The sequence below is a fragment of the Octopus sinensis genome, unplaced genomic scaffold, assembly GCF_006345805.1.
Source record: "Octopus sinensis unplaced genomic scaffold, ASM634580v1 Contig10380, whole genome shotgun sequence".
Lineage (NCBI taxonomy): Eukaryota > Metazoa > Mollusca > Cephalopoda > Octopoda > Octopodidae > Octopus > Octopus sinensis.
The window spans coordinates 108,153-123,430 of NW_021832123.1; the positions used below are offsets into that span (position 1 = coordinate 108,153).

Genomic DNA, 15,278 nt, shown 5'->3' on the forward strand with positions numbered 1-15,278 from the left:
TGTAAACATAAGTAGAGTGTAGACATGACAATTATGAACAGTTTGTAATCCCTGGGGGAATTATGCTCAAAATTAATGTCGGTCCTGAGACTGTTGGAGAATACTTATGTGTCCTCAATGATTTACACGCTAAATTTATTTTAGATGCGCCAGGTATTCAAATTATTTATTTATATTTAAATATTTGTGTTTAATATTTTGCACGTAACTTAATATTTGTATTCAATAACTATGATGTTTCAAAATTATTTTTCAAAAAGGTGTTAACATGGAATTTAAACACTGTCAATCAACGGTGACTGTGGACTATCTAAAGACAGCTTATTTGGCATGTTTCGTCACAAATGGCAGCAAATATACCACAAAATGGATTAAGGATGGCCAATATTTCGAAAATGAGTCTTGTAACCAAATTTATTCAAAAATATGTTCAGATCACTCAAGAATCGAAAAGACCAAGTTGGGTCTCCTCATTCGTACTACAGAAGTCAGTGACCAAGGGATTTACTATTTTTTGGTATTTTTGGGGAATATGCTGATAAAAACAAAGCCCATCAGGCTTATAGTGAACTGTATTCCACAATTTCTATCCACTAGTTGGACCAATCATCCACTTCGAGCCGAGGATCCTCATGCTCGGACAACCTAACAACGTCACGTGTATAATAGAGGCCAACACAGTCATAACCCCGGATATAGTATCGGCCGACTTGGAAAAATCACTGGTATGTTGAAATATTCACAAAGCAGAATCCGGTGGTGAAAAAGACGACAATAAACGGATCGCTCGACGTTTTTGAACTAACGGCAGTTTTGAGGGGCAAAAGCGTGAATGATTCGGTTTTTACTTTTTGCGTGGCGAAGGAAGAGATAGAAAGCACATCCAAGTTCGTTAGGTTTTTTTTTGCTGGTATTTTTGTTTTTTGTACAAAAGATGTGGCCCGAGTATTAAATATGGGGAAGAATGAAAGTGTGGTCTGGTGGCGGGTCCAGTCCGAGAAGCTTCCCGTTTCTTCTTTCGTTCTTCGGGTGAAGTCAGTGGTTGTTAAATTGTTTTGAATTTTAAGAAAAACACTAAAAATTTGACGGTTGATGGTGTGATGTCTCAGATTGATTTGGAAAAATTTTTGAATGAATCTGGGACATACAACGTGACAATGTGGGCGGTCAATCCTGTGGGGTATTCCAAGCCCTTCTCCATTTGTCTTGATTTTTCTAGTTTTTTATGTTTTTAATGAAATGTAGAAATGGAGAAGCAAATAGAAAAATCGCAAAAACGTGTTGCAAAAACGACTTTTGTTGTTTCTGGTGTTTTGCCTTTGATTGTGGTTTTTGTCGTGATTTTTTTGGCCATTGCATACAAGAAAGGGCTTTTTCCATTTCGGCCGGATACGAGGAGTGGAGTTTCTTCTGTTTGTGCTGCATAGTTTTTCCTTACAATTGGTTTTTCAATAAATTTCTATTTTTTTAATGGCTGTCCACTAAAAGTTTATTTTAAATAGTGAAGAAATTCCGAAGAGAAAAACAAGCTTTATCTGCAAGCATTGCCAAAGAACAGTTAGAACCCTACCAAGATTAAATTACGTTATTTATTTGTCCTATTTTACCGTGGTCTTGGTGTTATAAAAAACGACGTGACTCTGTCTTATTACTCCAATTCCTTGGGTCTACATGTATCCTGGATTAGTGCCTTGTAGAAATTATTACTCTTTATATATGTTTGAACACCATCTTGTGCAATATAGATTATCGCAAATAATGTAATTATAAATAATGTAACCACCGAAGTTTGGTCGCAAAGTTGTTTTGTTGTGCCTAATAATGTGACATGGGCGACGCGTCACGCATGGGCTACTGGTCACATTTTTTGACCTTGTAATAAAATCCTTTGATTATCATGGCAATCATAAATTTCAACTGTTCATTATGCTGATTTTAATTTTTTGGTCACGTACTTAATTAAAAAAGTTATTTTTTAATGTTTTAAAACACTAAAACATACCAAAAGAGTGGTATGAACGGTAATTAATCAATGATTAAAATAATGATATGTTCAAAGGTATAATTAGCAAATTTCAAGGTAAAAAGTAACCACTTGCTTATGCGTATTCAACCGCCAATGTCACATAATAGAACAGTTTTTCATTAAAAGTTTCTCCTTATCTAAATATATTTTTTAGGTAATCAACGTGCAGAAATCTAAACACGTTCTCGACCTTCGAATCAGGCAAGTAACCGCAAGATCAGGTTAATTTGATATAATTTGTATCGATAAGAACCGAATTAAATAGATTTACTTACAATTCTCCAAGAATAAACAAATATATATAATTAGTCCACAAAACTAAAGAGCTTCCGATTCGATCAGAAAAGTGCTGCGAGGCTTTCCGATTGGCTTGAATTTAGCGACCAGAGTCTTTCTGAATCTGAAACTTGTGCACAAATAAGCCACAATCTTTAGAGCATAAACCGAATATCCCAAAATTAAATCAAGAAATGTTTTCTCAATTTTGAACCTAAAATAATGTCTCCATTGACTATTTTGAAAGACAAATGACTTGGATCGAGGAAAAGGAGGATCCACCAGACTGAAACTCCGCAAATAAAGTGCCGAAGACAACGTCGACGAAAAAATCAAAAAAAACAAGAATCCCATCCAATAAACACAATTCCCGTTGAAATCGTCTTTAAAGAATCTCTTCTTTGGGATCAAAATAGCGAAAACAGCAATTACCGTCAAGGGGAGGCCATATCCGATAATCTCCACAAAACACAACAAAATCATTTTTTGCGATGAATTAAATGCATAAGGTTTGGAGGTGGAAACAAAGAATTCCAAGAAAGAAACGAGAAATGACAATATAAAACAAAATAATGAATTTATTAGAGCTATTTGGTCCCGGTATTGAGAAAAGAACGAGTAGCTGCGAAGGATGTAAAAATCATAAAGGGCAATTGCTAATATGTAGATTGAATTTATTTGGAATGTGTCGTAGAATATATGATATGAATAAGTGTTCACATTAAAATTGATGTTGAAATATATTTTGAGATGAACAGCAAACAATAAAAATATAAATATCAGATCGTTTAATGTCAGATATATTCCCCATTTTACTGTTCGTTTGCATCTCAGCTTTTCGTCGGAAAAAACCAAAAGTGAAAGAAAGTTCCCAGTTATTCCTGATATAAACATGACAACAACGATAATTTTTATTGCAATGAGTTGTTGCCAGTATTTGTTCTCGAATATCGCTTTAATCTCATTGTTGTTTAGCATGGTTAAATTTGTCATTATCGAGTTAATATTTAAAAAATGTGTTGATTAGATTAGTATAGGTTGTCCACAAATTATTATTTTACTAAAATTAATAATAATTATGTTATTTATAGTTTTGCAGATCCATATCAATGCGCAACCTAGATTCAGAGTAGTCTCTGAATTGCGCAACCTACATTTCTGTTTTTACGTTTTTGCTCAATTTGGAAGAAAAACTTTTCGAAACGCCAAAAATAGAGATTACAGTTTTGTGAGATTTTTGAAGTTGCAGTCTTGGATCGAGGCTCTAGTTGAGAGCAGAGCAAAGTCGTGAGGTTAGATATTGATTTCAATGTCTCGAATTTAATATTGAAGTACTGGGTAATTAATGGCTATTCACTTTCGTCTATCTTTTGAATTTCGATTTTGCAGACTCGACAACATCAGAAGCCCATTGTTTCCGGTCTTCATTTTTAACTTTGTCAAAATGAACTGAAAGATCAGGTTTTATTATTTTTTGTGCCGCGAGCACATAATGGACCTCGTAATCTATGATCTTTTAATGTTTTCTTTAATATTTTTCGTAGATTGGTCGTCAGGACAGTTTCTGTTCACATCGTCAAAATTAACAGGTCATTCTTTCTTGAGTTGTAGAATTTATCCCCGATTTTTTGAAACGTTTGGAAATATGAACTGGGCAAGTTTTTCACAGAAAATGCGTTTTTATGTAACTTCTAAAACATGTCGAGATTTTTCCATGCTAGCAACCGAAAGATTTGATTTTTCCAGTAGTAAGGCACATTGTTGTGGTTAACCTGCTCGACTTTTTCCAAGATATCAAGAGACTTAATGTAATCTAACAAACAAAAGAAATTTTTTAGAAAAGCAAGTTTTATTTTAAAGTCTATTTTATTGATTCTTGGCATTAATCCGTTTTTTCTACATCCCTATGTTTCTACATCCAGATATCACGGATTCGACTATTGCGAGATCTTTTCGACGGAGTTACCGATTTTTCTAGAAATCGACAGACTTAAAATCCATAAATTTAGTCTCAATTGTGAATTTATGGTAATGACCAAGAATTTGAGACTGTTCAAAACAAACAAAATAAAAGTCATCCCTTTCTCTTTGACTTTTTAAAACGGTTCATTTCCCAAGCAAGTCACTTGCCAGGAATGCTCGGATACCTCATTAAAGATCTCTAATTTTTGACCAAATTTTTTAGAGACAGTTTAATTTCACCAATCGCAGGGTCAAATGTTTTGTCGGACTTTGTTCAATTACAAGGCGGATAGAGAATGGAATTGCGACACTTTTAATAAGATAATCTCATTTTCCACCAACGTATATTATTTCATTGTTGCATCAGTCATACAATTTTAACGATGAGAAATAAAAAAGAAAAAACAAAATTGAATCCTTCCCTGTTTACTTCAAAGTTTGCTTGGCTATTTAAAGAAGACATTCCAATCAATAAAATAAACAGAAATTCATTTTATAAACTGCTAAAACTATTTCCCCGTTTTTGAGCTAAATTGGCCATTGCCAAAGCCTTCTGATCACACTTTAACGCACTCATCCTGTTGTAGAGGGGCAGTTCAGTGTCCCTCTGACAAAGACAGCACGTTACTGTCCATCCTGTCTTACTGAGTTGGTTCAGAATACACTGGTGGCACATTGTGTGTTCACACGCTGTGAGGATTTCTGGTTTTCTCCCGTTTTGATTGTAAAAACACGAACATGACTCACAAATTCCGTTGTTTTTCTGCTTTATAGCTATCTGGTTCTTCTTAGGGGGGATAATTTCATCAACTGGCACTGACGTTGAGCTCAGTCTGTTCAAAAGGGCGAAATTTATGGCAAATGCGTCAAATGGGTTTGGGATCTTGTCTTGTGGCATATCGACATCACTGCAATGTCCTTATTTCTACTATACTATTTAACTTTGAAGGTCTCTTCGATTTTTGGTGCGGAGGGAGCATTATCGATTAAATTCGTGAACTCTTTCAACATATTAAAGAAAGGATTTGGCATTTCAAACTAACGGGAACTCGCCGTTTATAAACTAAATGTGGCACGCCTGATCTATTTTCCATTGGCGCGCTGGTTATGAAGTCGGATACAAAATCAGCGTCACACAACGGACTTACTTTACTAAAAGTTCTAATCCGATTTCATCTGTAATTTCACATAAAACTATATTTTACAAGTCTTAGTGATTCTACACATTTTATGAACTGAAAAATAAGGTAAATCTCTTCTTGGCGAATCAGAGAGGTCCTTAGGATTTATTTTCGCATTATTACCCTCATAAATCCATTCCACGAGCAGAATTACCAAACTCTCTACTTTTGAAAATTTGCAGATTTCCAACATTTCAAAATCACCACTGAGATCATATAAAAAGCCAAAATAATTTTACCAATCTCCGTCGAGTGTGCCCTTTCCTTTTACTACGACACCACTCGTCTTGAACAGTGAGAAAGAACACTGCTCTGGGAGAGACGTACTTCTATTCCTTTCAGGCTTGGTTAGAAGAAGAAACCATCGCCAATAAGGGCAATGCTGAGGTGTTGGAGCAAATAACACCCAAATTTGCTTGCACGTAAAACAAATGTAATTATTTTATATGAGTGTTTTTCGTCCCATTTGCTAAGTCCAGCGAATTCCAGATCTACCGTACACAAGCGGTGGCAAGCGCATCAGAACACTCAATTTGTCATTGCCTATCCGTTTGCCATCTACCTCGACATATTCGCCTGAATTTAGTCTTTGCAGCATTTACGGCTTGAAAAGCCCATTGGACTTTGTCTGCAATGAACTCTACACAGCCCATGGCCAACGTTATTAATATTTTGTATCAGTTTTGTAGATAAGTCATGTTCAGAAGAGAATAGAAGGCGCTGTCGATGAACCGTAATTGGAGATTGTGGCTTACAGAATGATAGGAAAGAATAAATCGGATTCCCGTGATCTTGGTTGCGAGTTATAATCCACTGAACAACTCAGGCGGTGCCAAAATGTTTATAAGCTTACATTTTTGGCAATTATGCGAGAGTGCAATCCTTGTAAAACCCCACACGTCACATCCGTTGAGCTTCTGTGACTCCTTTAATCTCCACTGAAAAAGCAAAAACTCCTGGCTTAGTTTAGTTACGACATGCAATTTTTGCCAATATTTTGACTCAAAGCTGATTGTTTAATTTATCGCAGGAAAATGAATTATGGTGCAGTGATGGAAAACGAATACCCGGTAATACTACACCCTGACCATACCCCCTTATACAGTTAAATACTGCCGTCAAGACGTGTGATCTACACAGCAGTGTTGTCATAAATTGTCCCCGCCGACAAAACAGACCACTCAAAGAGACCTTGCAAGTGTCCTTAATTTTAAAAATAAAATTTAATAGCAAAATCATTAAATTCTCAAATTACGTCTCATCACAGTCCTGTATTTCGACCGTCTTCGTCTGGGCAATTAAATACCAAAAATACGATAATTTTTTGGTAGGACAAATCATATTTCGTCTCTGGAAATCAACATAATGCGACTTGAGCAGACTCCCTTCTGGCTAGCAATAAACAACCCACAACACCTCCAAATGCAATAAATCACCCGGAAGTTCATCCGTCAGTTTAATCTCCAACGGCAGTGGTTCTACAAACTTTCTTTTCGCCAGTCTTCTGGTCCTAATCTGTCGGGAAGACATCTCCTTCCTCATTCTATCCTCATTCTGCTGTTCCATCTTCCGCTTGGCCTCTCTATCAAGCTGACTGCTCAACTCCTGAATATTCCCGAACTGCCTGTCCCTCTGTTTAGCCAGACTCGACATTCTCCTCATCTTCTCCTACAAAACTCCACAAAACTTTAAACCCTTTTTAAATTACGTTTCTTGGCATTATTCTGTGCACGTGTTTTCCTTTCACGACGGTGACTGGTCCTCATTTCATCGCCGCCCCCCAAACACGTCCTGCTCACCGTGATGGGAGTATCCTCCGTCAGTCCGCTCAACATCATCTCACTTTCTTGTTTCTTAGCAGTATTGACACATTTAAACTTGTAACTCTTCTTTTGGAATGGCCATTCCTAAGGCCATAACTTGCTCGCATTTTTCCACGTGCATTTCGTCCTTTTCGACTACTCGACTCGCCTCCCGCAGAAGGTCTTGGTGGGAGGAGGGCAGTGGATTGTAGGACAGGCCAGGATGGGGTGCCATACACGACTTGTGGGGCATCTTTGACTGTGCTGGCTGAGAGGACCAAATATCATAGGATATCGGCTTTTTTGTGTTTGTTGGTTGAAATGTGGAGTGACTTGGAACTATGGTCGATTTATTCTTTCCGGATTTGGGGATTTTGGTGTCGGGGTCTTTGATATTTATTGTCGATTTATTTTCGAGAGAATCAAGGCATCTTAGTTTTCTGTTTATTGGTTTTTCGAGTGTTTTCGAATCTTCGACCACCATTGATGTGTTCTTATAGAATAGGTCAGTATCGTCTTTGGTCGAGACAAGTCCACTAAGGAGGTGAAAGTATAATTATACCCCGTGAATAACTGTGCGTTGTAGTTTTTGATACCGTCCTCGTAAACAGTCGCGTTTAATTTACGCCAGTTCCGTTTATTTCGTTTTGATCCCTTCTTTACTACCATTGCCCCACAAGAAACACAAAAACACGTTTTCTATTTACTCAATATCAAAAAACAAAAAAGTTTTAATTAAAAAACATAAAAATCAAAATTATTTATTTTCAAATAGAACAACAAAACCCCCAAATTAAAATAAACACACAAATCACCTTTGAAGAATAGAATATAAAGTAAATAAAGCCACCCTGGCCGCATTATTAGCAGCATCATTAGTGTTCTCCCCCTCCTCCGCAAACACCAGCACTTTGGCCGTCCTGACCAACAACACAGCCACCGGCTTGCCTACAAATGCCTTCCCCCTCTACCTGAGTGATGTCTGTAGTAATTATGGAACTTGACGTCCATTCCCCTCATCCTGGCCACCATGTCCAGTCGGTGAATAAACGAGTCGAGAGGACACAGCGACTGCAGTCCATCCACCGTCACCAACCCACACGATATAAAGTCCTCCACAATGTGTCTCAGACTCACGGATTGTCCGATCAATTTGTCCGTGACTGGACTTCTGTTTGGCACGGAATTAGAAAGTCTGGGTAGTTCATTCTGTCCAAAATGGCTATGGAGGCACTCGCCTTTGCTTGCTGCTTTTTTGTTCCCGTTCCAAACGCGGAAATGGGACCGACTGACAGTTGGCAAATAAAGTAGGCCAGTTTGGGGGAAATTTGACGTTTTTGAATGTCAATGTTTACTGGTGGAAGGTTTAGGCGGGAAATTAATTGGGTGAGTATTCCAAAGTTGTTGTTGTGGGTTACTATGTTCATTATTGAGTTCCAACAAGGGAGGGCTTCGATTTGCTTTCGAAATTCGATTATTGAGTTTTTTTTGGCTTCTTTTTTGGTTTTTCCAGTACCGATAACTTGAAGGTCTGCTGCGTGTAATTTGATTATATAATTAGAGAATATGCTATTCCGGGGTTCTTCGTTGAATATTGGAGGAGGAAATTTATGTTTTGAACAAAATAGGTTCAGCCACAATATAGAATCATTAAATGATTGCGACATTGAGCAAACCACACATAGAACACTATTTTAAATATTTTATTATTTTTATTTTTTAATATATAATATAATTATTCTAAATTATAAAAGTTAATTTAATCATACAATTTCATATGACGTCGTAATTTACAAATGACTTTAAGAAAGGGCTTTTCAGGAATGCTTTTACTCAAGTGAGAAAATCACATACTCCTTTTACTGCTCGGAAAGGAAAAGTCAACGACAGGGATGGCAGAGAGTTATTCAGCGGTCACAGCGTCCGAAACAGATGGAGGGAGTTCGTGGAAGAACTTTATTCTCCAGAATACAAAACTTCAGCATCTCGTCATGGAACGTTTACTATCTTTCCGAACCCCGAAGATGATATCCGAGAAAGTGATGTTACATGGGCCGTAAATGAATTGCCTAGCAACAAGGCGCCTGGGCCGGACAATATTTCAAGCGAGATGCTTAAGGCCATTCCTTTATCAGCAATCACAACTCTCTGCAAGAATATTTGGAAAACTGGTGTTTGGCCTTCTGATTGGAAGAAATCAATATTTATTATGTTGCCTAAAAAGGGCGACAGAAAAGTCTGCTCGAATTACCGCACAATTGCTCTCATATCTCATGTTAGCAAAATACTCCTGACGTTAATAAAACAACGTCTATCTCCAATCTCAGAAAAGATTCTTTCAAATTGCCAAGCCGGTTTTAGACGTGGTCGTGGTACGAGAGATCACATCTCCAGCCTTCGTTGGATTTTGGAAAAATCCCGTGAATCCCAGAAGCCTGTTTTCATGTGTTTCATTGACTATCGCAAGGCTTTTGATTGCGTATCTCACGTGAAACTTTGGTCCGTCCTAGAAGAATTTGGAATTCCTCATCATCTCATATCGATAATAAAATCTCTTTATACTGACCAAGAGGGTTTTGTGCGGACCCCTTATGGAGACACAGACTGTTTCGGTATTGGGAGGGGCGTCCGACAAGGCTGTATTCTATCCCCGCTACTGTTTAATATTTACACGGAGAAAGTCATGGAGGAGTTAAATTGCGAAAATGACATCGGAATCAAGATTGGTGGCCTAAACATAAATAATCTCCGTTATGCAGACAATACTACTTTGCTGTCTGAAACAGAGGATGGCTTGAGGCAATTAATTACGAGAGTCAAAGACAACAGTGCCTCTTTTGGCCTATTCCTAAATGTGAAAAAAACCAAAATAATGACAACTTCACTGTCTGGAAAAATTAGTGTCATCGTCGACGACGAAGAAATAGAATGTGTTGAAAGTTATATTTTTCTTGGAAGTCTGATAACCATAGATGGTGGTTGTGTTTCAGAAATTAATAGACGGATGGCTATGTGCAAGAGTACGATGATAAAACTGAATCGGATCTGGAGTAGCAAGGATGTTTCTCTAAAGACAAAGATAAGTCTAGTCAACGCGATTGTGTTTCCCGTTTTTCTCTATGGTTGTGAATCTTGGACACTGTCCAAAGCTCAAGCAAAAGAGTGCACTCACTGGAATTATGGTGCTGGCGCAAACTTTTGAACATAAATTGGTACGAAAAAGTGTCAAATGTCGTTGTTCTCGAAAAGATTAAACCTACACTGTCGCTTGTGGCGAAAGTTTGGAAGCAACAATTATCATATCTGGGGCACGTGCTTCGGGGGAATGGTATAGGAAAAGGAATCCTGCTGTCTTCGTTCGCTGAAAAAAGGAAGCAGGGTAGACCGAAACTAAACTGGACATCTGAAGTAGTGAAACTTACCGGATATCTTTTGTCGGAAATAGCAGTGCTGGTGGGGGATAGAGCTTCGTGGAGGGACTTGTCTTACAGAATCGCCAATGGCCGAAATCGGCTGAATATGGCTTAACTTTAACTTTAATTTACAAATACGTCATCAGTAATCCTAATCAGTCTGACGTATAACCTCAATTGCTCAATAAATATTTAATTTTCATTCATTTAATATGAAATTATTTTTGGTATATTGTTGTTTGAATTTTTCCAAAACCACAAAATAAAATTTTAATTTACACCTTTCTTGTGGTTTCACGAATCCTTATTCATTCCCTCAGCACTGCAGAGATTGGCCTTTTGTAGTCCTCGATCACTTCCATCAGCCAATCTAAATTAATCATTTTATTTTTACCACAGAGCGTTTTTCTACTGAATTCGCTGGTTACTGAGGACCCCTTTTTAAGCACTTTCTCCACGTTTTTTAGATTGAGATGTGTATTTAGAATTGATTAATTAATGAAATTTGTGGCTTAATAATCTTAAAAATTTGTAAAAATGATGAAATAAATGATAAGTTATCAAATAATAATATTTTTTAATATTTTTGTAATTTATTATTAATAATTAAAATAATGTCGTCATTAAAAATTATATTTTATTATATTAATAATCCTTTATAATCTAAATATTTTTGTGGCATAGCTAAAATAGAATAAAATTTCAAATAATTAAATTTAAGTATCACGATGAGACGCCCGACCATATTTCCTAAAAATGTGTCCTTCCCCCCAAAAATTATTTTGAGTCTGTTGACTCTGAATGAGGTAGTCGGAATGAGCTGGCACTCCTTTTGTCCTCGATTTAGATAACCAACAACGCCATCGTTTCATACACAGGACCATTTCTACCCGAAATGATTCGCGTTTAAAACCCCTAATCACCCACGTAGTTCTTCGGTTACCCAGAAAACCAAAAGGGCTACTTTGCCGGATTTGTTCAGACTGCTTTCTACATCGGACGGATCTTCGGAAGGTTGGTTCTCCCTTCATTGCCTAGCATCGTCATCGGACGAGTGGCTGACAAGATCAGCAAGTATTTATTGCTCAAAATATGTCTTGGACTATCAGCATTATTCATATTTGCATTTGGATTTACTTTAAATATATATTTCGTGATTGTTCTGCGATTCCTCATTGGTATGGTCTCAGGTGGTCCCCACCAATCCACGTCCAGGGATCTCCATCATCGACAAATCCATCATCCACAACACGTGCAGTCAGGACAACCAATCCATTGGAATGCTCTTCTACGGAATTGGGGTGGCTGCTGCCTTTACTTTTGCACCGTTGATTGGAGGTTTGTCTGGTCTCTGACTGGTGAGGGTATTTGGCCAATCCAGTGAGACACTATCCTTTGGTCTTTGGTGGATCCCCCACGTTGGAGCAATTCCCTTACCTCCTTACCTCCGTTTGTGTCGTCGGACTCATCCTTGTCAACATTGTGCTCGTTTTTGTGGCAGAATATTGTGCGAAAAACCGGTTTTCTGGAACTAATATTTTAGTCTGGCACAAGTCAACTCAAAGACCTTAATGACTGACGAAGTTAGTCATCAAAACGAGACCCACATGTCCACGTGTGAAGCCCTGGCTATAATATTTAAGTTGTTGTAAAACTGCTATTTTAGATCCAAAAAAACTGCAATTTCGCTTGTAATTTACATGGTCTATTCACTGGCCTCAATCGGGGTGGACGAGCTTCTCATCATTTTCCTGTCCACCACGAACTCTTCCGGTTGATTGATTGCCTTCAACGTGTTCAGGGGGACTGGGATTAAGCAGTCGAGACATTGGCACGTTCCTTATATACTCCTCTTTGCCTTCTGTCGTAATTTATATATTCGTCTTTACTCAACTTATTCATAAAATAGGCGTTATTCAGGTTTGGCAGTGAAACTATTTTTAGTCGATAAAAACGAGTCATTTGATTTTGTTTCCCTTAGTTCTGGCCTTTCCAGTGACATATATACTGTGGGAAAAGAAATACACAGTGGGGGGATATGTCCTGCTCTATGTGTTGTACATTTTCGTTAAAATATGTGGGAATATTAACAGCAACTGTGTGGGGTTGCTAGTTAATAATTCCGTGAAAATGGATTGCGTGGGGAGCATCAACGGAATTGGTTTGTCGCTGTCCTGTGTGTTTCGGTGAGTTTTATGATTTGTGAGTTTAGGGCGTTGTCTCCGATTACATTTGACAGTATTTATGCTGCTGCTATATCAATCAATGTTGGGATTGGGAAGGTTGTTGGATCATTGATTGCCTTTACTTCAATCGCGTTCTTCATCCTCTTAATTATTATTCTTTGTTGCTTTATTCCAAAATCTCTTAATTTCCGGAGGAATTAAATTATTTTATAAACTGTTGATTTATTCCATAAACTTAAATTTTCTTAATTCTTATCAAACTTTAGAAAACCGCGAATTCCAAAATTTCCCACATTGATAACCAAAAATTTTTGCATCACTTCAGATTGTCTTTTTATTACCCCTTCCCATCTTCAAAAAACGAAAAAAACCACTCCAATCTCAAAGAGTGGATCAATTTTGAAATCTTAATTACGTCTATAAGAGACCTCCGGTGTAATAATATCAAAACCAAAAACTACTGATAACTATTTTTTTAGAATATTTTGAAAAGTATATTTGATGTGGAACAAAAAATTATTGAGTCAAATTGTAATATTATTCTGCTTTATATATTTTAAAAATTGATTTCAAATATGTGTTCAATTTATCTTTATATACAATGCTTTTTTTAGTTTTTGGGTTCAAGATACAACTAAATTTTTCCCGACAACCAAGAATATCATCCAATCTGCAAAAAATGTAAACTTGGACTCCAGATTCTGTCCATGCTGATATTGGAGAATTCCCAATGTTCTTAAAATTCAGTTTTGACTTGTCAAACTAAAATTAATAATTAAATTAACCTCATTCACGTCAGACTTTTTAATTCCAATAAGCAAACTATAACCAGCAATGTCAAAACTAGCGAGGAACTGCAAATATGAGGATGTAAATACCTCTGTGTCTCGCTCCAAAGTTTTAAAAAATAGATTTCGGCAACTTTCTTCCAAAAATAGTCCGTTTTTGCATTCGTCAGAAAAGATTTTTTTAGAATTGGTCAGGTCCACTTTATATTGCTTGTCAATGTGATTCCATGGGGAAAAAATGTTAGTTCTCACAGAAAAATATTCTAAAGGTGACTTTTAAGTTTTTAAGTTCAAAATAAAACCTTATAGCTATATACTCCCAAGTATTGAGGCAAAAATGAATGTTGGTATCGCAGAACAATCTAAATAAATAATCACAAGTCAATTCACAAGAATATAAGACGACAAAATCATTTCCATTCGTTTAACATCTTTATCGCTTATTTTACTGATAATATATTCTCTGTCTTTGCTAAGATATATATTTTTAGTAGTATGGGCGTGTAGCGGTTGTCCAATTTGTTTCTATTTATACTTATTTGCTCATACTCGATAGGAATCAGGGTGGTCGCTGAACTTGCATTGCAACAAAGAAAAGAGCTGAGGCGCGTGAATCACCAGTGTCGAAAAAACGTCAAGAGCGGGAATTTTATAGACACGTGCTATTCTAAAATCGATTTTATTTTAGAGAAATACTCTTTAAAATTCACGGCTCTTTTCCTTTCAAAAAATTTAATTGCAGTTTGGAACGTGATTTCGACGAAGTCTGTTGCAAATGCGATTTTGATTCCAAGAAAATGTTTTAAATCTTGACCGAGTTCCGGGACATTAATCGATTTAGAATAATCGATTTTATTGTCAATGTAAAAGAAATAGTTTTTAAGCCATAGGAATTTGTTTGGTTTGTTCACAACATACACTCCTGAAAAAATATACTCCAGTTTTTTAAAAGCCAGTTTTAACTTTTGAATTTGTTTTTTATCTCCAATGGACAAACAGCCAAAATTTTTTGGTTGGTCAATTATATTTACTGCGTAGGGAAAACAACACCTCGTCATTAACTCTGAATCCGTAAAACACCATTTGAGAAGACCCAGATCTCTCATATTTATACTTTTGACAACTTGGTTTTCAACAATTTCGTTCCCTTAAATAAATTTTTAAAAATACCCAGCTGAATCCAAAGTTCTAGTTCATTAGATTCTAAGGATTCAGACAAACTTTGATACCGGGGATTAAAAACTGGTGGGGTTTTTTTGAAGATGGGTTGCGATGCTTTTTGGCATATTCGACAAATTCAGAGATCACACTACCCAGACCCAAACTGGAAAAGAAAATTGAAATAATTTGTTCGCAGATCGGTCTGTTTTCAAAAACAACATCGACATTTTTTTGACGAATGTAAAAAAATATTTCCATGTTTTGATATTCAACAGATTCTTCGTTTCTCACTTTTTGGGTCTAAAATGTTTAGCAAACTTTACGTGTTTGTGTAAACTTCGGTATATTTTGAGTTTTAGGTCAAATTTGTAATATTTAGCAACACACTCGAGTGTTTTAATTCCGGATGCTATTAATTCTGTGGTGTCTGTAGAAAACGAGGCGAGTACAATCAGGTTTTTGTTGTTTTTTAAAACGTTTTTT

General features: G+C 36.6%; 1 protein-coding gene across 1 annotated transcript; it reads left to right on the forward strand.

Moving 5' to 3' along the window:
• The first annotated feature begins 44 nt into the window (after window positions 1-44).
• On the forward strand, window positions 45-1,413 carry LOC115228355. Its single transcript, XM_029798953.2, has 3 exons — window positions 45-153; window positions 261-404; window positions 435-1,413. Exons 1-3 carry the CDS (start codon window positions 63-65, stop codon window positions 647-649), a joined length of 450 nt encoding a protein of 149 aa, XP_029654813.1. The 5' UTR covers window positions 45-62; the 3' UTR covers window positions 650-1,413.
• Window positions 1,414-15,278: the final 13,865 nt, after the last annotated feature.